Source organism: Vespa mandarinia, chromosome 1 (genome assembly GCF_050613455.1).
Source record: "Vespa mandarinia isolate Hongniang chromosome 1, ASM5061345v1, whole genome shotgun sequence".
Classification (NCBI taxonomy): Eukaryota; Metazoa; Arthropoda; class Insecta; order Hymenoptera; family Vespidae; genus Vespa; species Vespa mandarinia.
The window spans coordinates 840,001-867,959 of record NC_140810.1 but is presented as its reverse complement, the minus strand read 5'-3'; the positions used below and the strand labels follow the sequence as shown (position 1 = coordinate 867,959).

General features: G+C 29.5%; 8 protein-coding genes and 1 long non-coding RNA gene across 19 annotated transcripts in view; 4 read left to right on the top strand and 5 right to left on the bottom strand.

Moving 5' to 3' along the window:
- Positions 1–2,655: 2,655 nt before the first annotated feature.
- LOC118445988 (N-acetylglucosamine-6-sulfatase) lies at positions 2,656–5,313 on the bottom strand. 4 transcript variants are annotated; one of them, XM_085656183.1, is made up of 10 exons: positions 5,263–5,313; positions 4,749–4,780; positions 4,614–4,673; positions 4,315–4,521; positions 4,074–4,235; positions 3,807–3,980; positions 3,519–3,720; positions 3,135–3,427; positions 2,932–3,048; positions 2,656–2,856 (listed from the first exon to the last, which is right to left on the bottom strand). In XM_085656183.1, the coding sequence occupies exons 1-10, from the start codon at positions 5,279–5,281 to the stop codon at positions 2,689–2,691; spliced, it is 1,434 nt and encodes a 477-aa protein (XP_085512309.1). In that variant the 5' UTR covers positions 5,282–5,313; the 3' UTR covers positions 2,656–2,688. The 4 variants fall into 4 exon arrangements, with proteins under 4 accessions (XP_085512309.1, XP_085512304.1, XP_035732002.2 ...); XM_085656178.1 differs by lacking the exon at positions 5,263–5,313 and adding an exon at positions 5,195–5,255; XM_085656189.1 differs by having other exon boundaries at positions 2,657–2,856; positions 4,749–4,804; positions 5,263–5,302.
- A 114-nt stretch (positions 5,314–5,427) lies between these two features.
- On the top strand, positions 5,428–7,821 carry Rpn10 (regulatory particle non-ATPase 10). Its single transcript, XM_035876112.2, has 6 exons — positions 5,428–5,565; positions 6,078–6,218; positions 6,309–6,420; positions 6,552–6,926; positions 7,027–7,315; positions 7,437–7,821. The coding sequence occupies exons 1-6, from the start codon at positions 5,540–5,542 to the stop codon at positions 7,670–7,672; spliced, it is 1,179 nt and encodes a 392-aa protein (XP_035732005.1). The 5' UTR covers positions 5,428–5,539; the 3' UTR covers positions 7,673–7,821.
- On the top strand, positions 7,756–11,556 carry LOC118445987 (rhotekin). 3 transcript variants are annotated; one of them, XM_035876108.2, is made up of 9 exons: positions 7,756–7,884; positions 7,967–8,354; positions 8,511–8,704; positions 8,791–9,000; positions 9,092–9,271; positions 9,366–9,460; positions 9,738–9,952; positions 10,040–10,304; positions 10,395–11,556. In XM_035876108.2, exons 2-9 carry the CDS (start codon positions 8,199–8,201, stop codon positions 10,586–10,588), a joined length of 1,509 nt encoding a protein of 502 aa, XP_035732001.1. In that variant the 5' UTR covers positions 7,756–7,884; positions 7,967–8,198; the 3' UTR covers positions 10,589–11,556. The 3 variants fall into 3 exon arrangements, with proteins under 3 accessions (XP_035732001.1, XP_085511256.1, XP_085511263.1); XM_085655130.1 differs by having other exon boundaries at positions 10,040–11,556; XM_085655137.1 differs by lacking the exons at positions 7,756–7,884; positions 8,511–8,704 and having other exon boundaries at positions 8,211–8,354; positions 10,040–11,556.
- On the bottom strand, positions 11,401–12,858 carry LOC118445993 (HIG1 domain family member 2A, mitochondrial). Its single transcript, XM_085655170.1, has 3 exons — positions 12,648–12,858; positions 11,787–12,093; positions 11,401–11,573 (listed from the first exon to the last, which is right to left on the bottom strand). The coding sequence occupies exons 2-3, from the start codon at positions 11,932–11,934 to the stop codon at positions 11,401–11,403; spliced, it is 321 nt and encodes a 106-aa protein (XP_085511296.1). The 5' UTR covers positions 11,935–12,093; positions 12,648–12,858.
- Positions 12,859–12,944: 86 nt separating this feature from the next.
- Positions 12,945–15,964, top strand: LOC118445992 (guanylate kinase). Of its 5 annotated transcripts, none has more exons than XM_085655150.1 (5): positions 12,945–13,197; positions 13,533–13,770; positions 13,915–14,182; positions 14,268–14,491; positions 14,583–15,962. In XM_085655150.1, exons 2-5 carry the CDS (start codon positions 13,683–13,685, stop codon positions 14,687–14,689), a joined length of 687 nt encoding a protein of 228 aa, XP_085511276.1. In that variant the 5' UTR covers positions 12,945–13,197; positions 13,533–13,682; the 3' UTR covers positions 14,690–15,962. The 5 variants fall into 5 exon arrangements, with proteins under 5 accessions (XP_085511276.1, XP_035732010.1, XP_085511290.1 ...); XM_035876117.2 differs by lacking the exon at positions 13,533–13,770 and having other exon boundaries at positions 12,993–13,015; positions 13,150–13,197; positions 14,583–15,961; XM_085655164.1 differs by lacking the exon at positions 12,945–13,197 and adding an exon at positions 13,313–13,420.
- Positions 15,965–16,589: 625 nt separating this feature from the next.
- LOC118445989 (uncharacterized) lies at positions 16,590–18,322 on the bottom strand. The gene is made up of 2 exons (XM_085659895.1): positions 18,054–18,322; positions 16,590–17,875 (listed from the first exon to the last, which is right to left on the bottom strand). The coding sequence occupies exons 1-2, from the start codon at positions 18,103–18,105 to the stop codon at positions 16,623–16,625; spliced, it is 1,305 nt and encodes a 434-aa protein (XP_085516021.1). The 5' UTR covers positions 18,106–18,322; the 3' UTR covers positions 16,590–16,622.
- A 378-nt stretch (positions 18,323–18,700) lies between these two features.
- LOC118445986 (uncharacterized) lies at positions 18,701–22,607 on the bottom strand. 2 transcript variants are annotated; one of them, XM_035876104.2, is made up of 5 exons: positions 21,389–22,606; positions 20,804–21,130; positions 20,228–20,486; positions 19,266–19,729; positions 18,701–19,128 (listed from the first exon to the last, which is right to left on the bottom strand). In XM_035876104.2, the coding sequence occupies exons 1-5, from the start codon at positions 22,134–22,136 to the stop codon at positions 18,776–18,778; spliced, it is 2,151 nt and encodes a 716-aa protein (XP_035731997.2). In that variant the 5' UTR covers positions 22,137–22,606; the 3' UTR covers positions 18,701–18,775. The 2 variants fall into 2 exon arrangements, with proteins under 2 accessions (XP_035731997.2, XP_085516015.1); XM_085659889.1 differs by having other exon boundaries at positions 18,973–19,128; positions 19,393–19,729; positions 21,389–22,607.
- A 1,817-nt stretch (positions 22,608–24,424) lies between these two features.
- On the top strand, positions 24,425–27,634 carry LOC118446081 (uncharacterized). Its single transcript, XM_035876301.2, has 2 exons — positions 24,425–24,709; positions 25,345–27,634. Exon 2 carries the CDS (start codon positions 25,499–25,501, stop codon positions 27,527–27,529), a length of 2,031 nt encoding a protein of 676 aa, XP_035732194.1. The 5' UTR covers positions 24,425–24,709; positions 25,345–25,498; the 3' UTR covers positions 27,530–27,634.
- Positions 27,635–27,644: 10 nt separating this feature from the next.
- Positions 27,645–27,959, bottom strand: part of LOC118446090 (uncharacterized) — a 1,201-nt gene continuing 886 nt past the window's right edge. Inside the window, exon 2 of the long non-coding RNA XR_004839472.2 lies at positions 27,645–27,959. This exon is cut by the window's right edge and continues 63 nt beyond it. This is a non-coding gene — a long non-coding RNA (uncharacterized LOC118446090).

The window sequence follows — 27,959 nt, the reverse complement described above, 5'->3', positions numbered from 1 at the left end:
TAATATCAAAATTTATAAAACATATATATATATATATAGAGAGAGAGAGAGAGAGGGAGGGAGAGAGAGAGATTTGTCTTAATTTATTCACAATTCCCCAAACTTACCTTCGATATTAATTTTCATGAGAGAGAGGGGAAGGGGATGATGACAAGACGTCAAACTTTCAACGATTTATCGATTTATTTTTTCGAAATAATTATTGATTAATTTTTAATTTAAGATTCGACATTGCCAAATTCTTTCTCTGTATTAGCAATCATCTTTAAATAACTATAATGATCATTCATTTTAAAGAATTCGTAGATTATTATTATTATTATTATTATTATTATTATTATTATTATTATTATTACTATTACTATTATTATTATTATTATTATTATTATTAATATTATTATTCGTTTATATAAATTGAAAGGAGATTGGAAAAGAAGAGATTGGAAGGAGTTCGAAGATAATTATTTTTTTGTCGAATATTTTTAATTTTTATGACTCGTTCGATTTTAATTTCGACGCGTTTTAAAAATCAATGAAATTAAAAAATAAATAAAGTTCGCAAACGAATAAAGTTCGTCCTTTTTTTTCTTTCTTTTTTCCTTTTTTTTTTTTTTTTTTTTTACTGTAACATCATTGTTTCCATCTTGATTAAATAATTAATAATTAATTTCAATTGTACAATTGTATACATTTATTCTTATTTCCTCGTTCGTTCGATCATTTACACGCACGCTCGTCGAGTTATCGAATCTTGTTATGCGTACCACGAGATAAGCGTAAACTTCGTCAAAGGAACTTTTTTCTCTTTTCTATCTTGTTATTTTCCGATTCGTTAGTCCTCTCTGTAAATTCGCATTTTCCGCGTTGTCGAGCTTAGAGTGAGAGAAACATTGTCTCTCAGAGAGAAAAAGAAAGAGAAAGAGAGAGAGAGAAAGAGAGAGAGAGAGAGAGAGAGAAAGGGAGAGAGAGAAGGGGGTGAATATAATTTATTGTGTATCACAGCTGCTCATTTACACGAATATAGATCGACGATGATTAATTATCGTATTTTAACAAAGAATCTCATTAATTAGAAAAGATTTTGAGGGGGAAAGGATGCTTCAAAAAAAAAAAAAAAAAAAAAAAATATTATTGTAACTTTGAAATAACGAGAGGGAAAGAAAGAGATCGATAACCGGAAGTGAAAAGAAACAAAAAAAAAATAAATAAATAAATGAATTTAAATTTTCATTCGTCGGAAATTGAAGAAGGCCGAGTAAAATTTAACACAGACCTATAGTTATGGACTTGTTTTCGATGAAACGAGCAAGAAAAATTCGTTTTCAAATTTTCAATGCATTTCTCTTTTCCTGTCTCTCTCTCTCTCTCTTTCTCTCGACGTGATTCCAAAGGTTCGTCGTTTCTTTTTGTGATTTATTTTGTGGCATAAGTCGGTAAGCATTCGCGAGGATGCAGATCACCGGGGGGGCGGGAGGTGGAGTTGGAGGAGGATGAGGAGGAGAGGGAGATGAAAGGAGGGAGGTTTGAGAGAGTGTAGAGGGAGGGAGCGTTGCACAGAAAAGCGAGAATCCACAGTTTGGAAGCCAACGAAAGCCATTGATCCTGGTATACAAAAAGGCGATCACTCGCTCGAATGATCAATGAAGAGAAAGAGAAAAAGAAAGAAAGAGAGAGTGAGAGAGAGAGGAGAGGAGAGGAAAAAAGAAAAAGAAAAAGAAAGGACTTCTCTGGCAAGCCGACTTATACGTTTCAGTAGCGATGTAACGACCTTACAATTCGAACGAAGGATCGTTGTTAATCCTCGACCGATGATCAATTGATCCTTACGCTTCGTGCCTTTTACAGAAACTTGAACGGAATTCTCCTTTTGTTCCGATTTCGATTCGAATATATATTATACTTCAACGTTATTTTATTTTAAACGTAATATAAATAGTATCCATCCTGTTTCTATCTCTTTAATAAATACATTTTGAATATATTATATACATATAATATATATATATATATATCGATCGATCCATCTATATTATTATATGTATCTATCGATATACATATGTATCTCAATCCTTGTCGCCTATTCGTTCGGCGCAAATCCGTATAGAATTCAAAACGTTTTAGTTGAAAAAATATCTCGCAATGGAGAAGTTAAAGTTTGTACGTTTTATCTGGATCGTTCTCCTCTCTTCTACTATCTTTCTCTTTTTCTCTCTTTTTCTCTTTCTCCCTCTCTCCCTCTCTCTCTCTCTCTCTCTCTTTCCCTACCAAATAGCGCAATTGCTATTCAGATATTCGAGACCGCGGGGTTTAATAAAAATATTTGCTAAGAAAACAGCTCGATAGGGACGCAGCTCCGAGAGAGGAAGCTGCGAGTTATTCTTATATCCAGATTCACGACCTATCCGCCATACGCGATTTCCATAAACGCAATAATGCGAAGTAAGACGGCTATCGGCACTTCAAACTTTCAATATCCAACCATCTTTTTTTTTTTTTTATATTAGAGTAATGAAAAATAATTTTATATTATAGACATTTTTATTATGAATATTATCTAGAGGTACTTTAAAACATTTTCTATGTACAGAAAAAATATATATCTTCATCTATATATATATATAAATAATTATATAATTTTAATATTATATAATTAATAATAGTTAACTCTTTTTTTTCTCTATAAGATAATTAATAATACGTATTTCCCAAGTTTGTAAAAATACATTCATTATCCTTACAAGAAACCATTTTTTTAAGACGTTTCCTAAATTTATATCTATGTTCACGTTTCATACTATAGCCGATATTATTCATTTGATAATTGTCCTGTTTTAGATCATAAGCCTCGATGTATGCCTATGAAAAATAAAATATATAATTACAATTCAAACGTTACAACTAAGCGTGTAAAATTATTCATTGCCGAAATACCTCGTTATCTTCGAATATACAAAAAATATTATCGTATAACGGAGAAATACGTCTAATACAACTGTAAGTATTATTTGCGGCATCCTCGCATTTACAAGACAATTCTTTATTGCAAAGCTTAAAATAAAATTATATATGTGTTATATTTAAATTTTTATAAAAGTATAAATTTTTTTTTTTTTTTTTTTGTACATTTTACTTACAGCGAGATTTAAATCATTATCACTAGGACATCCGATATTTGATTTATGTTTTGACTTTTCTCCCCTATATTCTATTAAAACTGTTCGGTCGTTTGATAATGTTTTTCTTAAAAAAGATATTCCATCAGAGGGACGTTCTAAGCCAGCTATCTGTAATATCGTAGCAAATAAATCTACGCTACTAATTGGTTTAGTTACAGTTGAATGGGATATCCCAGGACCACTGATCAGTAATGGAATTCTTATGTCAGTTTCATATGGTTGACGTTTATCCATTGGCATACTGAATTGTCCTATTAATGGAGAAAAAAAAAGAAAAAAAAAAAAAAACGAAAACAATAAGTTCTTTGTTGCACTAATCATTCCACGTTAAATATTTATTACCAATATGATATCCATTGTCCGATGTAAAAATAATATATGTATCTTTCAAAAGATTTTTCTGTTCTAATATGTCATGTACACTTTTAACAAGTTCATCAACAGCCAAAAGACTTTCCCATCTTCGCCTATAAATTTCATCTAATTTTGGTAATATTTTTTGCGGAAGAGGCGACGGTCCTCTCCTGACCAACCAATGTTTATCCTATTTATAAATAATAATTAATATAATAGCCTGAAATGAATTCTCTTCCAATAGATTTATTATTAAAATAATCGAAAAATATATACTGTTTGAGTCAAAGTATTAAAATTTGGGGTTCTCTTGGCCTTTATATCTTTGTACTTATCAATATGCCTTACAGCTGGTGTAAAAGGTGCATGAGGTGCAGGAGGTGACAGTACCATTAGAAAAGGATTATCATAGGAGTTATATTGATTAAAAAATTCCTTAACTAAATCGGCCTATAATGAAATAATATTGCTTTGATGAGATTTTTTTTTTTTTAATATAAACTTATATAAATATGTATATGCAATTCTCAATATTTGGCTTACTATCACATCTGTGAGATAATCCTCAGGTTTATTTCCATATTGTTTTTTTGTACCATTAATAGACAAAATATAATTGTAATATTTTGAATTTCCAACAAGAGCCGCCCACCAATCCCAACCTGGTGGAATATGATTGACCCCGCCAACACTTTTGCTTCCATACTAATACATTCAAATTATATAATAGCCTGTATTTAAAAGGAAACTTAATTCTAATATGATAATAAATAATATATTACACCTGATTCAAATATTTGCCAGCATAAAATGTAACGTAATTCATTTCATTTTTTAAATATGCAGCAAACGTATTAGGTTCCTGTTTTTCTTGCCATCCAATACTGTTACAACCACCAGAAATAGAATTATTTACTGTTAAATGATTATGTTGATATCTACCGGTTAGAATGGAAGCTCTATTAGGACAACAAATTGGTGATGCCACAAACTATATAATAGAATAATTATAACAATTTGTCATAAATATTATTTTAAATCATAAAAACAATATTATAAATAATTTCAATCAATGAAACGTACTTGATTTAAATATGTTGCACCTTTACCTCCTATAAGATCTAACGTATTCTTCATTGGTGTCTATAAAATTGATTAGATATAATTAATAAAAGATAAAATAATATCATTGATATCTATTTCAAATTATATCCTTACCATCCCATCTAGAACTAGATCTAAATCATCAGCTATAATTAACACAATATTTTGTCCTTTACATAAAAATGAAAGTAAATAATATAATAATATTATATATGTTTGTAGAATCATTGTTAGATAATACACAAATTATAATATATATATATATATATATATATGTGTATAAATATATGTTTGTTCTTGTAAACAAAAAATTATAAACAATAGAAATTAAATTTTTTCTGCCCAAGTTACAATCACAAATTAATCTTCAGAATTACATAGCAGAAACTAAACAAGAAAAAAAAAGAAAAAGAAACAATTGATGTGATAAAACATTATGAGGTAGAAGTAAAAGAATTTCTATTTTCATAAATACAGATGTAGTATTACTGCATGAGTAAAACAAATTTTTTGTAAATCTTTAAAAGAGTATAAAAAAAAAATTATTTATAAAATGTTACAATATTTTTTGATTGATTGTTTAATTTTATTTTTTAAATAATTCATTATAAATGATCCGAGTATATACATTTTTTTATATCAATCATATTAAACACTTTTCATGTATGCGTAATAAAAGCCGATATACACTGACGGACAACTTGTGTTACCAACTTAAGAGAACAAAAATATATGTTCTCTTCAGTTCTATCAACATAATAAATCGAATGTGAACCAAATTCGATTAATGGAGGATACATCTCTAGGTTTTTTAGTTGATCAATGGAAAGTTGAAACGTGAACAAGGTGGTGAGGTTGTGAAAACAGTGAATAGTTAACGGCAAGGATTGGTGTATCTTTACAAGATGGTGCTGGAAAGTACAATGATATGGTACGTTTTGATAAATTATCTGCAAAAACATAGTTCAATATTATATACATTTATTTATATCGAATTGTTAAGTTTTTTTTTCTAACACGGATAAAAAAAAATATGTTAGAGATATCCCATGGTAAATAATAATCTAATTCGTAAATATATGGTTTCTGAGATGACAATGCAAACTTTGAGGAAAGAATTTCGAACTTCTTAATGATTTAAAAAACATCTTTTATATACGTATATATTTTTGAATGTAAACATGAAAACAATAGAAACTTTTTGTTTTTTATTATTTTCTTTTTCTCTCTCTTTTTTTTTTTTTTTTTTTTTTTATATATGTATGTACATGTATAAGGATATAATATATAATGTATACATTTAATTTTTTCTGTTTGTTTATTGTAATCCACTATATTGTTATTTAATAATGTACATATGTATGTATACACATACATATATATATATATATATATATATATATATAACCTAATTTGAAATTGTTTATATAAATTTCTTAACAGTGTCGATAATAGCGATTATATGAGAAATGGAGATTTTTTGCCAACTCGTCTACAGGCTCAACAAGATGCAGTAAATTTAGTATGTCATTCAAAAACTCGTTCAAATCCAGAAAATAATGTTGGTCTCATAACACTTGCCAAGTGAGTATAAATAATGTATTAGTTTTGTAAATAAAATGATGGAACGAAGAAACTTTATTACTAATTTTAATTATATTTATTTTCTTTCAGCGTTGAAGTTTTAGCAACACTTACCAGCGATGTTGGTAGAATACTTTCAAAGCTTCATCAAGTTCAACCAAATGGAAATTTATGTTTAATCACAGGAATTAGAATTGCACATGTAAGTGTTTAAAAAAAAAAAGAAAAAAAAGAAAAAAGAAAAAGAGAAAAGAAATCAAAGATTCTTAAATTTTTTTCTTTTTTTATTTTTTTATTTATTTATTTATTTATTTATTTATTTATTATTTATAGTTAGCGTTAAAGCATCGACAGGGTAAGAATCACAAAATGCGAATTGTAGCATTTGTTGGAAGTCCGGTACAAATAGATGAAAAAGAATTGGTGAAACTAGCAAAACGACTCAAGAAAGAAAAAGTCAATGTAGATATAATAAGTTTTGGCGAGGAAAGTATTAATAATGATGTATTAACGGCATTTATCAATGCACTGAATGGTAAAGATGGAACTGGTAGTCACCTTGTCACCGTACCACCTGGTCCACATTTGTCGGATGCCTTGATCTCTTCTCCTATAATTCAAGGAGAAGATGGAATGGGTGGAGCAGGAATGAGCGGAGCTGCATTTGAATTTGGCGTTGATCCTAATGAAGATCCTGAACTTGCACTGGTACTTGTTTTTAATTAGTATTATTAATTTTAATCCCAATTACAATCTCAGAAATATTAATAAATTGGAATGAAAAATCATAAATTAAAAAATTTTTCAGGCTTTACGTGTTTCTATGGAGGAACAACGTCAACGACAAGAAGACGAAGCACGTCGTGCACAAGTAAATGAAGATGTTCAAAATAAACAACCAGAAACTATTAAGGAAGTAACTAATGAGGAAGCTATGTTGAAACGAGCATTGGCGATGTCTCTTGAAGGAGCTGAAGAAACAACGTCGACTACTGCTGAAAATACTGCTCCTACTAGCGCAAATATACCTGACTTTGCTAATATGTCGGAAGAAGAACAGATCGCTTTTGCAATGCAAATGTCAATGCAAGATCAACGTAAGTCGAGATATTCGATATTATTATATCGAATAAATAAATAATGAATATGTATGAATATATACACAAGCGCACGTATGCTTTCGATTGTTTTATTTACATGAAATTATTTATATTTTAGAAGATCTTGAAACACAAAAAGAAGAAGCAATGGAAGTAGAGGAAGATTATAGTGCTGTTATGTCAGATGCCGCATTTTTACAATCAGTTTTAGAAAATTTACCTGGTGTTGATCCACAATCCGAAACTGTTCTACAAGCTGTTGGTTCCTTACAACAAAATAAAGACAAAGATAAAGAAAAAGATAAGGATAAAGACAAAGATAAAACTAAAGAAAAAGAAAAAGACAAGAAGTAAGAGAGCCTTTTAGAAATATTTCTACTAGATATTATTTCTACTTTCCATTTGGGTGTTACAATTTTATGCTTCTTCACATTTATGCAAATTACGTTTATCACAAGTGCGTGTATATAACCATGAAAACGAATACTAACGTATTGATTGTATAATTAAAATATGATTATAAGAAAACAAAAAACACAAAAAAAAAATAATATAACGATACATACGTATGTATTTAATTTTACTTAAAGTAAATCTCATGAGTTATCAACGCAACTTTTATCATATTATTTTATTGTATTTTAATAGATTTATTTGTATCTTACCTCTCAATTTACTCGCAAGTACCTCTCTCTCTCACGGGTTCGTCTATACTGTTAAAATGTGATTTGGTCTTTACGTCTTATGTCCACGAAGTCACGTGACTACCTTCGACCAATCAAATCGAACCTCACTTGCTCCACCAATCCTACGGCATCACGTTGAAAGACTGTTATATTTTGTCGGTGTAATTTAATTTCAAGTACGTACATAAGCCAAAATGGCTCCTATAATAACCCGCGGAAAGAAAATAGTGTCTTCATCTAAATCGAATTACGATGCCTCGGAAAAAGAAAACATTTATTTGCGTCGTTTGACCGATTATCAAACTCGAGTACGAAGACGAGATACTGTAAGAAGTGTAAGAAATGCTACGGTAAGATGTAATAAATTTTATTATAAAATCCATTTAAACTTTTGTACTGGTAAAATGAGTCCAAAATATTGTTTCTTCGTAAATTCAAAAGTTTTATTTTCTACGTGAATATAGATTGTTTCGATGTTTTTATAAGAAATGAAATCATTGTTTTAGGAACGTGATTTAGAACGAAAAGTAGGCGTAGAAATACAAATTAGGGATGGATCAACAAAATTATTGGCGGCTGCTCGCCATCGTACACAAAGTTTAGAAGCGGCGCGAGCATTGTTTATATCGAATGAAAAAATGTCTATGTACATGAAAGAATTACAACGTCGTAAAAAGCATTCGGCCGAAATTTTGTCAAAGTATTTATATTGGTTTTTTTTTGTTTATGTTTATTTACGCATATATATTAAGGATAAAAAGTAAAGAAAATTTATTATACATTTAGGCAATCTGACAGTACAGCAACGGTTTCACTTTCGGAGCTTAGATTTCCATTGATGTGGAAAGATTTGGATCATTTTAAAAATCGTGGGGATTATAGAAGATTTGCTGTTTTTTGTATGGCTCGTATAGGAACAGAGATATGCGATACAATTTTACTCTGTCCTATTGACAGAACGCATACAGATATTACCTTTATCAATCCTTTAATATTGTGAGTAATATTAAATAAATTCTTCTATCATCTTATGTATCATAATGGATAGATTTATGAATAATGTTTTGTTAACTGTTATTCTTTATAGTAATAATGTACCAGCAGAATTCGAGCTGAAATTAGAAATTTATAGCTGTATGCTAGAAGAAGATTTTAGCATTGCAAGTACTCCATTGAAAATTACAAAAACAATACATTCGTCGATATCCAAAACACTCGGTAAAAGATTGAGTGCATCTTTAAATGGAGATATCAATTCTACCCAATTGTAAGTTTATTAATCATATTTATAATTATTAAAATTAATCTTTTTTTCAAGATTTATATTATTATTATTATTGTTGTTATTATTATATTTGTAGAGGTCCACGCTTTGAACTAGCTGCCTCTGCCAAACTGACTATAGAAGAAACAGATAATGGTGTACGAACGCATGATCTTGTTATAAATCATGTTGGTGAGACAATATTTCTTTAATGTTTTAAACTAACATCAATAACTTGGTTGTGATTAGAAGAGTATGAGATGTATACAACAGATCTTTGGACATACCCTTGAGATATATTACATACACATTTGAATATCCAAGGTCTGTATAGTCAGTAATGATAAGGCATGCGTATGATTGGACATACAATGATTATTTCGTTAACATTATTTTTAAGCAATTTTTTTCTTTTTGCATACTTATATCATATATTCAATTATCTATAAATCTTTAATCCTCTTTTCAGAAAACAAGAATTGTATGTTACCACTTTTTGGATACTTTTGTTGTCGCTTAGCAGTTGAACCGGAATGCATTAACTCAGATATTTATGCAGGCATAATTGATATAAATAGTCAAAAGTATTGGGCACGTCTGCGTAATTTTTCCATTAAAACGTGGTTTTCTAGAGAATTGGAAGACGAAGAGAAAAATGTGATTCATACTATTCCTATCGATAAAGTTAGTTCGATAATACTTTCGAATTATATCGCATATATGAATGTCTCTAATGAAATAATTAAATATTTTTATTATTATTCCTATTAGGATACTATCATTCAGTTTTCGAAACATTCGTCTAGAAAACTTTTAATAACAAATTTTATCGATGGTATCAAAAAAACGATTATAATCCTATTAAAATCAAACAAAGAAGCTTTGGAATGGATGAAATATCTAACGACACATTCGAAAGATCATAATAGATGGAAAAGTGCAGGGCAAACAATTCAACGAGTACAATCAATGGACAATATTTCTATCTTTTGTAATAATAGACAAGGTTCTTTGTACGATGAAACATCATTGATAGGTAAAATTTTTATAAATTGTAACAAACTATATTGCTACATATTTTTAAACAGCTTTATCTTTTCCTATAATAAATTTTTTTTCGTTTCAGAATCTATTCCATCTAGTTTGTATAGTACACAAAGGTTTTCAGTACAAGACATTTCTTGTACTAAACCTAGCAATGTTTTTGGCAATACGTCGAATAATCTTCATACTCGATCACTACGCAATAATAGTATGTACAAATTAAGTTCTATTGGCGTGAAGCATCGCTGGTCCTTTTTAAATAAAGATCAGTCATGAATGTTAACATACATATATATATATATTATATATATATATATATATATATATTTATTTTACAAAGATATTCGAAGAAAATATATTTTATGTATCTTCACACATCTTTGAATATATTTCTAAACAATATATACATATATATATATATATATATATATATATATATATACATATATACATATATACATACATATTGCTTTGTAAACGTATCAATGTAAAATATCAGTGCTATATAAATCATGTCACAATTATTTGACGTGGATCTATATCGTATTAGTTCAAATATTTGAAATTATTTTTATTACAAGTCGTTGTCTTGCCAAATAATTCCATCAGCAAATGTTACATCTCGATAACTAAATAACATATGCTAAAGTTGTTCCAGATATAAACGATCAATGAATGGTCGAATAAAAGGTAAAAAGCGATTATAAAAATGAATTTCAATTGTGACCTTTTATCCGTCCTGGAACATTGATTGAAAGTATTATATGTTAGAAAATAAAGTGTAATATGAATTAGATTATTTTTATTTTCATTTTTGCCGAGGAGAAGTCATATTTGTAACTTTTATTTTCTTTTTTATTTTTGTAGACAATTTCTTGTTTAAATCTAAATAAAGATAATATTTTGTATTCTTTCTTTCTTTTTTTTTTTACTATTTCTACAAATAATAGAGTGGTTTGGATATACGAATTTATAAGACATTTAGAAAAGTTTAAACTATATGATGTTATTTATGATAACATAAATCTAAATATGTTGAAAATCAACTTTCTATGCTTAGAAGATTTGTTTACATTTCTTCATATATATTATGTTTTAGAGTTAATTTTATTCTGCGTTAACATAAGACCAGCAATTATAGCAATGAAAGTAAAAGCTTGAGCAGCAACACGTGTACGCATCATATATTGTGATAGTTTTGTATTACCTATAGAAAAATTGTATAATCCGTAAGTGAGAGCAGATACTGTGGCAAGCGTACCTGAAATTATTTATATTTTAATAAAATCTCAAGAATAATACTCGTACCATTATTAGATTATTATAATATAAAATAGTTATTATTATTAATGTTATTAAGAAATAACTTGAATTTTGATGATCATACACGTTATTATATACGTTTTCATGATAGAATTTATAATTAATATCAAATATTAAATTATATTGTACTTCGAAAAGAGGTTATGTTTACCTAATGGTACGAAAGGATTTTCTCGTACTTTACGAAATAATTTCTCCTTTGGAGTTTCAGCTAATTGTCCAACGGGATATTCTTCATCGTCAACTTCTCTTATTTTTAACCAATCCAAATCATTATTATCGTACGTATCTTTCGCCATTATTAATGCGTCGTTATCAGATGAAATGAATTTATTTTAAAAAAGGAAACGAGATGATATCGCCTTGTCTCTTTCCAAAGTACGTCTTCGACGTTTTTATAAACAATTGTTTGGTATCTTCCTTATCGACGATCGATTTGTATCTTTCTCGCACATAACCTAACAATTGTTACATTAGTTTTGTTAAAGTATTGTTATTGTTAAACTGAACTTACATTTTTTGAATATATTATATTTATATGTATTATTATTTATTTGTTGAAACGTACATCTCTTAAGTTCTTTTATAGGTTAGATGAATATTTATTTATATTAAAGAATAATAATTAATACCTATAATAATTGTTATATAAATTTGCAATATAAAAAGAAAAATAAAAACAAAATTTTGTCGATTATTTGATTAACAATAACAATTAATATATATGCATATATATATCATATATTATTTTAATAAAACTCAAAAGATGAGTTTTTTTTCACATTATCTATAAATGCTAAAACTCATAGCGCTTTTCTTAAAAATGGTAACTCCTGTAAAATTAATTCATATTATAATACTTCTGCTATTACAACTATTAGTAAATTTTTTTGTATATTTAATAAAGATAATAATACATCTAACAAAAGGAAGCAAAGAATATATACAAGATTATACTTCTTTGAAAATGAATTACTTGAAAAAGTATTTGTTAATTGTACAAACTTTATACTTTTTTGTTTTTTAGGTTAAATCTTCATATTTATGTATAAATTATTCTCGAAAGATATTTTTTATGATCATCAAAAATAATCATCAAAAATTAGTTAAGAATTACGCTTGTTCTCATTGTTGGTTTAAATCATTATAAAAACAGAGATAATAAATAGCTTTACAAGGAAACTCCCATTACACCATATTTACGGTCACAGGTGTAAGTACTATGTACTACGATCGCAAAAATAATCGATGAACGGAATCGCAAATAATCTTTCGATTTGCGGTAAATAAACGCGCATGCGTATACCATCTCATAGTTAATCGTCGCTGTACCAATACTATGATGGTGTAACAAGCGGCCGGTGTTGGACTAATATTTTCGTACGAAAAAAGAAAGAAAAAAAAAAAGAACGACTTGTTCTTTCCAATTTGTTGATTTTTTTGTCAACGTAACAAAATTATATAGTTTTTTTTTTCACTTCGAAAAATTTAAATTTCTTTTTTTTTTCCTATAGGTTATGTTCATACTATTTATCTATTGAACGAACGCCTACAAGTGTACAGTAAGTTAATACGTCATTTGCCTTCGATTCTATCTAAACATAATTATCGAATATAAAATTTCAACATTTTCAATATTTATTTCATTAATACATCTATACAAATACATGAATATATTTTCTGTTATGTTGACAACACTGAGATAAAATATTTTAATATATATATTACCCTTCTCAAAAGGGACAAAATTGAATTTTTCATTGTTCAAGATCATCATCACGTGACGTAATTCTTTCAATTATAATTTTTCACGAAACTTTTTATTTTTACTTAATCTTCAATTTATCCTAATATTAAAATTGTGCGTAATTTTTTTTTATTTCATATGCATTTGCAGTTATGTTGTGTAAAGAAAAATGCAGTTATCAATTGTGAAAAAAGTGATAAGGTTTTACTTTGTACATGCTTGACATATGCATTAGTGATCTGGTAAAGACTAATTGTGTTAATGTTATAAAGTGAAGAATATATTGTAGTAATAAAAAAAATGATTTATCCTACAATAAGATTTCTTTGTATATCACGATATACAACGTCATTGTATTGCATGAAATTATTAAATATTCATAATATAGGTATGCAGAATTTGGATCATATAATTCAATTAACAATTTTATTGCATATTACATTTAATTACATTTATACATATTGTTTAATTCGTGAATGTAAAAAATTTGGATAAATCATTGATCAATGGATATCCTTATCTTTTTTTATAGGAATTCGTACAATGTTGCAAAAAAATTCTTGTGCGTTAGTAATAGCTGGTCCTTCTGGAAGCGGAAAAAGTACTTTATTGGAACGTTTATTCAAAGAATTTCCAAATAAATTCGGATTTTCTATATCGCATACAACTAGAACTCCTAGAGCTGGTGAAGAGAATGGTAAACATTATTACTTTACGAATAAAGAAGAAATGCAGAGACAGATAGACAACGGTGAATTTCTTGAAACTGCATCATATAGTGGAAATTTATATGGAACCAGGTAAACATTATTAAATCTTTCAAATAAGCATGTCCTATTATTTTAGTTTGCAAGTAAAAAAAATGAAATTTTATATGGTTTCTAGTAAACTTGCCGTTGAAAATGTTCAAGAAGCCGGGAAAATATGTATATTAGATATTGAAATAGAAGGTGTCAAACAAATTAAAAATAGTACTTTAAATCCTCTGTATGTCTTTATAAAACCACCGTCTATAGATGTATTAGAAGAACGATTAAAAAATAGGAAAACGGAAACAGATGAATCTTTGTTACGAAGATTAACTATTGCTAAGACAGAATTGGAATATGGTGTGTAATAAATTAATACAATTTTCACATTATTCGTACAAATAATAATTAAAATTTCATTTTATAATTTGGATTTATATTCGTGTTACAGGTGAACAGCCAGGTAATTTTGACATTGTGATCGAGAATGATAATCTTAATAAAGCTTATGAGAAGCTGCGTGAATTTATTTCTTCCAAATTAAACGTCAAAGCATAAAACGGGTATTGAAAATTGCTCATTTAGAATTTATACAAAAAGGGTTAAATAACATATGTATTCTTTATAATTTGTAGATAGCTAAATTAAACATTTCCAAGGATAAGTATTATTCATGAATTTATGTAATGTCACAAAAATATCTTATGATTAGAAATTGATTGAAAATCATTATGTTAATGATTTTATGGAGAAAGTAATTGTCAAAAATGAAAGAAAACATTTAACCTATTAATTTAATGTAATGGTAAACTGTGTTTACTGTAATTAGATAAAAAAAAAAGAATGCGTAAAAAATATTTCAAGCATAAATGGATAAACAAAATTTATCTGATAACTTATAAAAAAAGAAACAAAAATATATATATATATATATATATTAAAATGAGAAAATCATTGAAAGAGACTAAGAATTAAAATTAAAGATATGTATCAGAATCTTTACCTGATAATAGTGCCCAACATATAAATATTGAAAACAATTTACATGATCAGACTAAGATTTATAATATAGTTGTGAAAAAGATTAAAATATTAAACAGTTATATTTTTCACAAAAACGGATTTAAATGTCTCATACAGATACAACTAAAAGAGTATATTACGTTGAATTAAACTTTTATGAAATAATACTGTCTTAAATAGATAAAAATACAGAGAGGACTTAGTGAATAAAATGTAACAATTTAGATATAGCTAACTGAGATTATTCACCAAACGAAGTTGTGTTCCAATAGAGTAGGTTACTTACGAAGTACATTTGGCTTTGTCTTGTATTTGCCTTTACATCTAAAATCATGCGTTCTTTATAACAGTATGGATTAAACCCAAACGATATTTTATCGTAATGCAAACATAATAATTTATTTTCTATCTGAATATAAAAGATATGTAATTATTAGTAATTAAAATAGTACAAACATTCCTCTTTAAGTTTAAGATATTATTGAAAGATAAAATTAAAGTGCCAAAGTATGATATATCTTTCATTTTTAAGAATGGCCCATGTCTCATTTATAAATATTTACATTCATCAAAAAATAACCATGTTTTTTGGCTTCAATAATTTTAGAAATATTTTCTTTTTTCTATCTCTATACTATTTTACAGTTATTAAATTTTTTGGTGACTTAGTATATTAAGCATGTCTAATATTTTATGTAGAATTCAAAAGAATAAGCAATTTCTAAAAAGTTGTTGATCAGAGACTACATTTAAAAGTATTCCGATAGATTATTATTAATCATAAGTTCTTTTTTTTTATGCGTAAATTTAATTTATCATTTGCTTACTCATTGATATTTATCAATATCTTTCGAAAAAGTTATGCATACATACATATATATATATATATATATATATATATATATATATATATATATATATGTATATATGTATGTATGTATGTATATGTATATATATATTTTTTCGAAATAAATAAATCATTACATGTACACACTTATCATAAAAAGAAGATGATCTTGCGCGATAAGTTTTGTCGTATTTTGTAAATACTTTTACTACTTTCATCAAAATAATTTTGTATGGAGGCAATTATTTTTCTTATCTCTCTTTCTTTATATATATTATATATAATTAATCAATTAATCTTCATTTATGAGAAGTGTATTTTCGATATTTAATTACGAGGGATAAAGTCTCTTATAGAGAGATTATATTCTACACTGTTACAAAGAATTGTATAATTATAAATATATAATAATAATAATAATAATAATAATAAATGTACTATTCAAAGTGGATGAATCTTAAAAAGATCGACTTATCTAATTATTTTATGTCAATAATTAATGATGGAATTGAATTTCATCGTGAGAATGCGGTCAAACTTGATTTTTTATTTTTTATTTTTCTTTATTTTTTTTTTTTTTTTTTTTTTTTTTTTTTTTTAAATCAATTAGTACCAATTAAATTAATTTTGTCCACGAGAGAAATCACGCAGCCATTCGCCGTGATGATGGCGTACCTTGTGTCTTGGTACTTCGCTTATTTCAATCGACGTAACTTTTGTACTTTTATCTTTTGTTTTTTCTTCCTCCTTTTTTAATTCCTCTTGGAAAGAATTGTCGTCGTATTTTCGAGGTTCATCGTTTCCTCTTGTAATTTCCTTCATGATAATTGGTTTCTCGGTTCGTTCGATCGACGAATCCTTTGAAAATATATAATTGATCACTTGAGGTCTCGGAACAAAGATATTTTCCGAAGGTAACGACGAATCAATATTTCTTGGAATCTCTTCAATTTCTTCATTTCGAAGATTTTTAAAATTCGACATCCACGTTTGCGATTCCTGCGGATCATTAATATTTCTAAAATAACGATATTGTTGCCTTGGATATCCCATATAATTTATATTATCGATTGCGTCGAACGTATTTCGATCTTGTAAATCTCTCGGTGACACTTTCCTTATTAATTCGAATTCTTTTGAAATTTCCAAAGGTTTTATAATTCCCGATGATAGATCAGATAGATTATTTCGAATAAGCCTAGGTGATTTGGTTTCATTGCTGTCTTCGTTTTCCTTTTGAAAAATATTTTCTTGATTTAAATCACGTTCCGGAATTACTCGAAAATTGGATCTATTTATGTCAATCTTGTCAATGTTACGACGATCATTGAAGCTTGGATCAAAGCGTAAGTAATTCTCCAATGAGTTCCAATTTTCTAAATCTTTTGATGACGGCAACGACGACGACGACGACGACGACAACGACGACAACGACGACGAAGATGATGACGATAATGAGTCTTCCGGAGTATTTCGAATTCGTTCGATGTAGGTCGGTGAAAAACGATTTATATCGTAAAATTTACGTGCTACTTCATAAATCCTAGATGGTTCAATATTCGGATAGTTTTGGTTCATTGAAAATTTCGGATCGGAAATGATCAATCCACCTGATCTATCGTACTGTGAATGTTCTAAACGATCGAGATAATCATTTTTTGATCTATCTTCGATGTATTCTCTTCGGTCAGTAGGTATTTGAAACGTTCTCTCAATTACAGCGTCCCGATCGAAATAACGTTTTTCTTGGTATGCTGTTGGATTGTTCTCATTATTTTCCGGATAGTAAGCTTCATAAAATACGGGACCTCTTTCCAGGTCATAACCATCGTATCGACGATCGTTTATGTTCAATGTCCAAATTGATGATATATCTGATAAATAGAAAAGGAATGATTTCTTATTAATTTATATCGTGCGTATGCTTTTTTTTCTCTTCTATTTTTCTTTCTTTCTTTTTTTTTTTTTTTTTTTTGCTTTTTCGACAATATATCTTTTTCTCTATTTTAAAAAGGAAGCCTTCGATGATATATAAATTTAATTGATACTTACTTATCAGACTTATCGCTATCGTATAAAATATATTACTTTTTGGTAGTACCATGATAACTCATCAACGACCAACGACACTCAACTGAGCTTACCACCAGAGAGAAATAGTGTTGAGCGTATTTTCAGATATTCTTAAAATAAATCCCCATTACCTTGTAGTTTTGTTTGCCGTACGAACGTGCATTTACTATCACGCATTGACGTTGAAATAATCGCAAAACTTTGAAAAACACAAGGTATACGTATAGAGTACATTGACCTCTCATCGTATAATTTAATTACCATGTAATAATTGAAAAAAAAAGAAAAAAAAAAAAAGAAGAATAATATCCAATGTAAATCGAAATTAAATTCAGCGGAATATTATTCGTTTGATTTATCATTTACATATATACAAACGACATCATAAATAAAGTTATGACATTTACGTCGAATACAGAAATCGCTTCAAGTTATACACGAATAATTTCAAAATTACGATACGATTGTATTACGATATTATTCACCCTGTTCCTGAACTGTTATTGAAATGATATATACTTATATATCGTAATTATTTTATAAATATTTTATAAATATATATTGTTAGAAATTTAGAAATAATCGTTGTAGATTTGATCGATAAATTTAACAGGTCTAATAAGAGATCTCGTATTTCGTAATTATGTTTGAAAAAAAGAAAAGAACATTTTTCTCGGGTGTTTTTCTTTTTTTTCTTTTATTTATTTTTCCCCTTTAGATGTATCCTCTTCGTTTGGATAAATTTTCTTTCTTCTTTTTTTCACGTGTCTTCTTAGCCATCCCTTCTCATCGCAAAAGACGATAGACGAAATTAATAGACCAATTATTAGCAAATAGAATGACGTCTGCATGTCTTCCAAATTGAACGGGACAAATTTGTCTCCCGCATGAGCCTGTCTTTTCGGTGTTCCTCTTCTTCTGTTAATCAAATTCATGATAGTACGATTACTCCACAATGTCAATAAGCCTCCCTGATTTAATCTGCCAATCAGGAGATTGAACTTTTCGAGCAAATACGAGTTCCTCGGTATGGGATATGCTAAGTAGTAATTACCTGGGGAAAAAAAAAAAAAAAAAAAAAAAAAATTAGAAGAAGAAAAAAGAAAATTAAAAAAGAAAGAGAGAAAGAACAAAAACGTCCACAAATACTTAGCCGAGTAATTGAATAAATTTAACGAAATTAATAATTACGTGGACACTCTTTAACAAGATGTAATTTTGGCGATAGATCATCATTGACTATACTATTTTTTAACAGATAATAATGTTTCTTCCTGATCAATCCACTTGCATTTCTAAAATATGTGACGTCGCGTACCGCTTGCACGCCGTGTTTCAATTTTCTTCTTAAATTATTTAGTACCAACGATGTCGCAGATTCGTCATCAAAGACATCATTTAAATTGTATTTTATAAATACAATTGGTAATTCCGAAGCATCCAATTCTGTTAATAAATCAATGTCCTTGTAATACATGTCGTTGGAAAAACTTTTATATAATAATCCTCCGAATAGTCCTGCCATAGTGATGTTCGTTATGGAAAGAGTCGACAAAAGTATTCTTTCTAAATAAGAACATGGCAATTTATTTGGATATCCAACGGCAAATAGAAATACTTTGTAGGCGAGATTTACGTGATCGTAAATTTTTGTTCTAAAAAACAAAAACATAAAGAAGAAAAATATGAAAGAAAGAAAGTAGAGAAGAAGAGAATATATATATATATATACATACATACTTAAATACATGAATAGTAAATAAATGAAGGAAGTTTAATGTATAAGAATTAATAAAAATGTTACTGTCTAATCGATCATGGTCCCTTTAAGAATTTATTACATATAGATATTTATATTTTATTATCCATCTATGTCAAAGAGGATTTTCCCCTATTTATGTCGAAGGTATATATATTTCGAATGAAAAGTTAATCAATGCCATTGGCTAAAGCGATTTCCGATCATTATCTCTTCGAACGACGTCGGACAGTTTCGTGTCATTCATAAAAAGAATACTTGACGTTTAGTCTTTGTCATTTTTTTTTTTCTTTTTTTCTTTCTTTCATTTCTTTTTTTTTTTTAAAGCCATGTTTAGAGAACGCGAGGGAAAGGGAGGGAGGGAGAAAAATTTAACTTCGTAACGTGACATTACCTTTGCCTCGTAAATAACAGTAATACGTAGCACATCAGGTAGATCATAATTGGCGAAATTATCGTGCATATCCAGATAGACGGTTCAAACATGTAATGTATTCGAAGCCACTTCGGTATTTTGCGTGCCTTAGGTACGATCACGCAGATGCTGTCATATTCCATCTGACTGGTAAATTCAAAATTATTATTACTTTTCCCATAAGTTTTAATGAAGAAAGAGGCAAAAGTTGCGTCCACTCTACCATAGACAATGTCACCTAATAACAAAAGCCACATATGTATGTATGTATGTATGTATGTATGTATGTATGTATGTATGTATGTATGTATGTACGTATGTACGTATGTACGTATGTATATATGTGTAACAGATCAAATGAAATGGCAAAAATATTTTTGAAAGATATTTCTCTATCTCTTTTTTCTTTTTTTTATTTTCTCTCTTTCATTTTTACATATTGTTTTTCGTTCTTGTTTTTCTTCCTTTTTTCTTTTTTTTCTTTTTTTTTTTTATCTTATTCGTTGTCATCGTTTAATTCTATTTCACTTTACTTTTACATTTTATACGTCTTACCTAAGGTTCCAACGTAAGTGCCATTCGATAATTCGTATCCGAATTTAATTTGATCCCTCGGATTGATCTCGTTAACGGTGAAGTTCATGTACTTAGCAATTGTACCAAGTATAATGGCATCCGACCCATTATATCCAGCGGAATATTTATAAATGGAACCCGGGGATGGTTTATCTCTCATTTTCATTAAAGTTTGATATTGTTGAAATAGACCTACGTTTAATTTGTAACCGTACATATTGTTCGTACGACGATGATTTAACGTCGACAAACGTTGAAATATGTCCTCCTTTGAGACGACGTTAATGGACTCGAGTTTACCTCTTTCTGTAATAAAGAATGATAAATAATGAGAGAGTATAATTGTTTGAAAATTCTTCGAAAGGAAATTATTAACCCTTTGACTGATCCGAAGTGTTCTAAGCTGAAGCCCTTCGCATGAGCGGCATACATACGGCATAGTAAATAAGCAAAGCCTTGGCCGAGCGCATATATGCATCCAACAGACACCGCAATGGCCTTTGTTGGACGCATATATGCGCCCACGGCAGTCAAAGGATTATAAACACGGTTTAATTTCCCTACCATCGTTCTTGTTTAGAAAGAATGGATCATACGCATACATCAGATTTGGCCCATTTTTCGCGAAGGGTAAAAAAATTAAAACGTTTAATATTTGACGTCGCAACCAAAGGATTTTTAAAGTTCGTTCGATCGTCATCACGTATTTGTTATCTACGGGGTTATCTACGTCATCTGATATTATCATTACGATGAAGTGTACCCGTGACATCCAGTTGGCTGACTCATCTTCCTTCAAAATTCGCTCCAACGAACGTTCGTCTTTTATCAGTATCACGTGCAACGACCATATGTCGAAATTACTTGTTAATCTTCCTTCTGAATTCTCTCTTTTTCTTCCGTCATCCTCTTCTTTTCTTCTTTTTATATTATCACTCAAATCATTGAGAACTTTTAACTTGGTAATTTTTAATAAATCCTTCGAAGATATTTCATCGGAGGATCGACGATCGACTTTATTGTCGCATTTCTTTTTTATCTGTGTTCGATCCATCACGTATTTCTTTAGAAATATCGTAATTTCGCATTGTTCTTGATTCATATCACGTACAAGACCATTGAAAAAATTTTCGAGATAATGTGATTCGTTCGTTAATATCCCATATAGATAGAGATATTTTGTCACTCTCGTATGACATATAGCGTCGATCCAAAATTTTCTTGCACTTTTTTCCATCCCATTGAAAATTCTATAACCGTGATCGAGCTTCACTAATAAAATTACGATCATAAGAATGAGTTTGAAGAACATCGTATAAGAAGTTTATCAACGAATATCTAAAGACGACGATTTTAATCACGTGTCTCTGCCGTCAAAGAAAGTAGAGATAATACTCCGTCGCGTGTCTTGTCGTTCTATCCTTTTCGTAAACTTTTTCTGTTTACTGAGATATCCTTTAAGACACACATACACACACGCACACATACATACACATACACACACTCTCTGTCTCTTTCTATTTCTTTCGTTATTACACGACGTTAGTTCGACTCGATATGTGCTCGTTTTTTTTTCCGTCGCTCTTATTGACTCTTCAACCCTCCCTCGTTAGACGTCTCAACGTTCGTCTTCGATCAAATCCAAAATTACAATCTACATACATACATACAAACATAATTTGTGATTACATCGAAACGTTATTTTGAGATCATTAACTCGGTGAGAATTGTTAATAGGAAAAAGTAATTTCCTCTCACTCTTTTTTTTTCACTGTGATAAATCGAGAGATTTATTCGATTAGATTATCGCATGCAATTATTTCTTATCACTTCCGCTTTCTCTCTCTCTCTCTCTCTCTCTCTCTCTATCTCTCTCTCTCTCTCTCTCATTAGTCGAATAAAATGATTTAATGTCAAGTAATGTGTAATATCTCTTTTTTTTTTTAAATGCTTCGATTGCTTCGTTTTCTTATTCTTTTCTTCTTTTTTTTTTTTTTTTTTTCTTTCTTAAAAAGTCCCTTAATAAAAGATACGTACGATCGATCTAATTAGACGTATCAATGTGTCTATAAGAAATATAAATAAAAAACGTAATAAGTGCATTCTCGAAAACGAAAGAACCAAAGATAATGAGACGGAAAGTTATCGTTGATGTTGATGGACAGTCTTATATCACCGATAAGACGTTTTTCCATTCGATCCCACTCACTTTAATTAAATTCGATCGAAGGACAAGAGTAGTAGTTGTCTATACTTTTCTCATGTGTTCAACGAATAGCTTATTCTCTCTCTCTCTCTCTCTTCCTTTTTTTTTCTTTTTTCTTCTTTCTTATATCGATCGATTACTCGTAATCATTATCTTATAGATCTTTTCTCAAGGGATTCGAATTTTGAAATTTTATAGATTGTCCCCTTTTTTCAATAGTCGAACGAGACATCGACGAACTAGCATTATCTTTAAACGAAGGAAGAATCGATTGATACAAGTTGTACACAAGCTTTCAATTCGCCAAGTTTCTTCTCCTGCCTCTACTGTTTCTCTCTCTCTCTCTCTCTCTCTCTTTCTCTCTCTCTTTCTCTCTCTCTTTCTCTCTGTCTTTCTCTCTTCGAAATTCACGATACGTGTTCGAGCATAATTATAGTTTTAGCGAGAGTTTAATCCAATTAAAGTTCGTTCAATCGTATTACCATTGAGTGAATTTTCGAATTATATGATAATCCTCTTGTTTCTTACGAGAAATTATCGTCCTATCGGGAATTATTTGATTTTGAAACTTCTTCAAGGCAGTGATATACATATATTCTTCGCGAACGTTTTATTTATTATCGCTGGATATATTTATTTATTTATTTTTCTTTCGTTCGTTCTCATTGTTCTTTAAAATGAGAAAGAAGAAAAAGATGTTACTCGATATTGGTAATATCGAACAAACGAGAACGATTGTTAATTGATCGATAATCGATATTCCTTAGAACAAAGTCTTTTCAAGAGTTTAATTATTATTTTTGTATATTTATAGATACTTAACAGTCATCGTTATTGAAGCAATATAGATTTAATTATATCGTTGCAATGATTAAAGATAATACACACACACACACACACACACATATATATATATATATATTATATATATATAACATGAGAGAAAGAAAAAGAATTACGAGATTTTTATCGAATGTTTTTTTCTTTTCTCCTTACTCATTTATGTGCTACTATGATTATGTATATTGCACGTAGCTGTCCTTGAACTTCTAACGTTAATGTTTATTTAAGATAAGATCCGAACGATCGTCTTGTTCGTTTAATTTATGTACTTATCCAGAATAATAATACAACGAGTATTTTTCCTTAATTTCCACCATACAATCTGTATCAATCAATGATATCTAAACCACGAGTTGAGTTGACTTTTTAATCGATCCTTAACATTATTTTCTATATTCATATGATCATTATCCATTCGGATAGCCGAGCCCTTCCGGTTTAATCCGAGCACGAGTTTAACTGAAGACGGATATACATATCTCTTTGGTCGGCTTACATAGACGTCAGAACAGAAGTGAACAAATGTAAATATTCGTGTTTACCCTTAACCACGACGATTTACCAACGATCTCTCTTCCCACTTCCTTTTTTTTTTCTTTTTTTTCTCTTTTTTCTACCTTCTCTCTCTCTCTCTCTCTCTCTCTCTCTCTCTCTCGCTCTCTCTCTCTCTTTCTCTCTATCTTCCTCTTTCTCTCTTTTTCTTTTTTTTTCCTTTTTTCGAAGTTAACGAGTCAGTAGAAGTCAGTTCGACGTTACGTTCGAGTAGGGCATGTGGCAAACAATGTAAACTTGATAAAACCTAAAAAGAAGGACGAAGTATACGAAGTATGTTGTATGTAAGTCACGAAAATTGTTGTCCAAGTATTTGTCCTAACCGTGAGTAAGTAAATGATTACCTACTTACGTAATCAAGAAAAATCGAAAACTATTCGAATAATTGCTTTCCTGGTATATTTGTAAATCAATCAAAGGCTCTTATGAAAATTGCTATCAATGTGAGTTCGTTGTTATTAAAGGTAAAAATTTAACATAAAATTAGTTCGAAGAAAGGAGTCTGTTTTCTTCTCTCTTTCTTTTTTTCTTTTTTTTTTCATCCTTTTTTATCGAATTTCATTCTTTCTTGCCACAACTTTTTACCGTTGATTTTTTTTTTTTTATTACATTCATTTTCTTTTTTTTTCTTTTTTTTTTTTTTTTAAATTCTTTCTAAGTACGCTCTGTCCCGATAAAAATTTATCTAAGATTTTCTCCATGCTCTTTTTCCTTTCGTCGACGATTATATCGAAGATATTTCTCATCGAAATAACATTTTTAGAAAATTTCAATCGAATATCTTTTAGATCCAATGCGACACACAAGTGCGTACTATGTTTTTTTTTTCTTTTTCTTCTTTTTAATTGACCTATTAATAACGGAATTTCGCTAAAAGAAGACTTTTTGACATTTTATATACTCTTTTTTTTATACGCAGATGAACGGTCAAAGGATTAAACGAAACGATTGAAAATAGCATGTGTTCATTAGAGTTGGATTTTTTGGAAAAAAAAAAAATATATATATATATATATATGCTTACTGATAAAACCTAACATTAAACGTAGCGAAATACAACTGTATTAAAAAAAATGATCTATGTGGGAATTATCATTTGCTTGATGCTTATGCCAACGAGAATACAATCAAAATTGGACGATATTCAAAAGGGAAGGATTGGCATCGAGTCTAAATTGAGCATTGAAATAACAGAGAATTTCAAACGTATGCTGGATTATGTGAGAAATTCAAAGGAATTCCAACCTTTTATGAATTCTTTACTTTTGTCCGATACGAAATCGAACGTGCTCGTGTCCCTCTTGCATCACATGTCGATCGATTTTATTCAAGGGTATCGAATAAGCGTTAATGATTTTCTTTCATTATATACGTGGAAGGATGAAGGACGTATCACTTGGATCATACCGATCGATGATTTAAACGATCTCGAAGTCTTGATATATTTAAATGAGAAATTATGGAAACCCAATGATCAATATTTGATAGTTTTCATTGGTGAGGAAACGTCGGGGAATACATGGAAAAGAATTTTCGATGAGCTCTGGATAAAATTTAATGTATATAAAATTTTAATTACAACGATTACCGATCAGTTTCGTTGTTTCTTAAATTATCATCCATTCGATGTCACAAAAAAAGCTTTTGGGAAAGTACATAAATCATGTTTCGATGATATCGAAGAATATTCTATGAAGAGAAGAACAAACTCGATAACTTCACTTCCATCAGATGATATAAGTTTCTTCGAAAATTTCGAGAATGTAAATGGTTATCCGATAAAGGTTACCGTTTTTCCTTCGATGATGATGTGTATAGAAGTAGACGAGAACAATGTCGTCCATTATACCAAATTAGATGCAAATGTGATGAAAATGTTGGAGAGCAACTTGAACGCGAGGTTCGACGTAAATGTATTGGATAAGGATTCCGATATTGATCCCTTTCAAGAATCCTTACAAGATATTAGTGATCGCAGGAGCGAGATCATATTTACAAGCCTTTTTGTTAAAGCTTACAACGATTCTTATCTTTATCAGTTTACAGCGGCCATTGCCGAAGATAAGCTTTGTTTTATCGCACCGACTAAAGGTTATTTACCAAAATCATATATGCCATTTTTACCTTTCACGAAGGACCTGTGGATGACCCTAGCATGCTATAACATTTTCGTGACGATATTCTGGATGATCCTGAAATATTTGAGCTATTCGTTTCGTAATAACAAACCTATTACATGTTCTCTGGGGGAAACGTTCTCGAATATCCGTCGGGGTAAGCTTGCACGCGATAATATTCTTTTGAAAAGAAAAAAGGATAATATTAGTTGGAGGAAAAATAAAGAACCACCCGAGATACATTCATACGTTATTCGTTGCACAGAATTGATTATATTATTTTGTTATCCTTTCGAAAAGGCTTATACCCCGGCACTCAGAATATTTCTTTGTAGTTCGTTATTATTTGGGCTTGTAATCGTTGGACTTTACAATAATTGGCTAATGTGGACTCTTAGCAAACCATTGAGATATCCAGAAATAAATACTATCGAGGACGTTGCCGATTCGAATTATACGATAGTAACGAAATATTTAAATTTGAAAGAAGACACGTTTATCGGGAAGGATCCATTGGAAACGAAACTGCGGAATAAAATCAGTGTTCTTAATTCGGATAAACCAACGAATTACTTCGTCGCCTTCGACAAAAGCGTTATTGCTCTTGGTCGATTTACATCGACCAAGCTCGAGAATTATTCGATTTATTACGACGACGATGGGAACAAATTGGTCCACATTGTCGAAGAGTGTCCAGTTACTTATACGCTTTCATACGTGATCAGACTTAATTCTCCTTATACAGAAAAGATCAATACCTTGTTGCTAAGGATTCAACAGTTTGGATTTATTAACTTTTGGTACGAGGAAATGACGTATCCTTTATTGGTCGAGGATAAGAAAATGAAATTGGCATTGAGCGAGAAAAAGAAGAAACTCACATTGGAACATTACTCGTTAGCGTTTCTTGGACTTTTTATTGGCCTAATCGGATGTTTCCTCGTATTTCTCGGTGAGATTCATTATGCGAAATGCAGAAGGTGTTGATTTAAAATTTATAGTTTTGTGTGCGCCTGTACGAACCATATTTACTATATATACATACATACATACATACATACATACACACACACACACACACGCATATATATATATATATAAATTTCAATTTTTAAAAGTTTTATCCATTGAATCGATCTATGTACATAATTATTAATGAACGATTATAATCTGTGTCAAGAGCTGTGAGTGAAACAGCTGTTGAGGGTGATTAAATCGATTTCACTTTATATTTTAAATTACATAGAAATGGGGGCTTACAATGACAAACGATGAGAGAGACGTCTGTTGATCATAGCGATTGTTGGTATATAAGTTATAACAACGATAAGTATCATTGTTACTATTAGCTCGTATTTTAATCATTATGGACGCACAGTAGCACATCTGCACGCACCATTAACGCAGTATTTGCCAC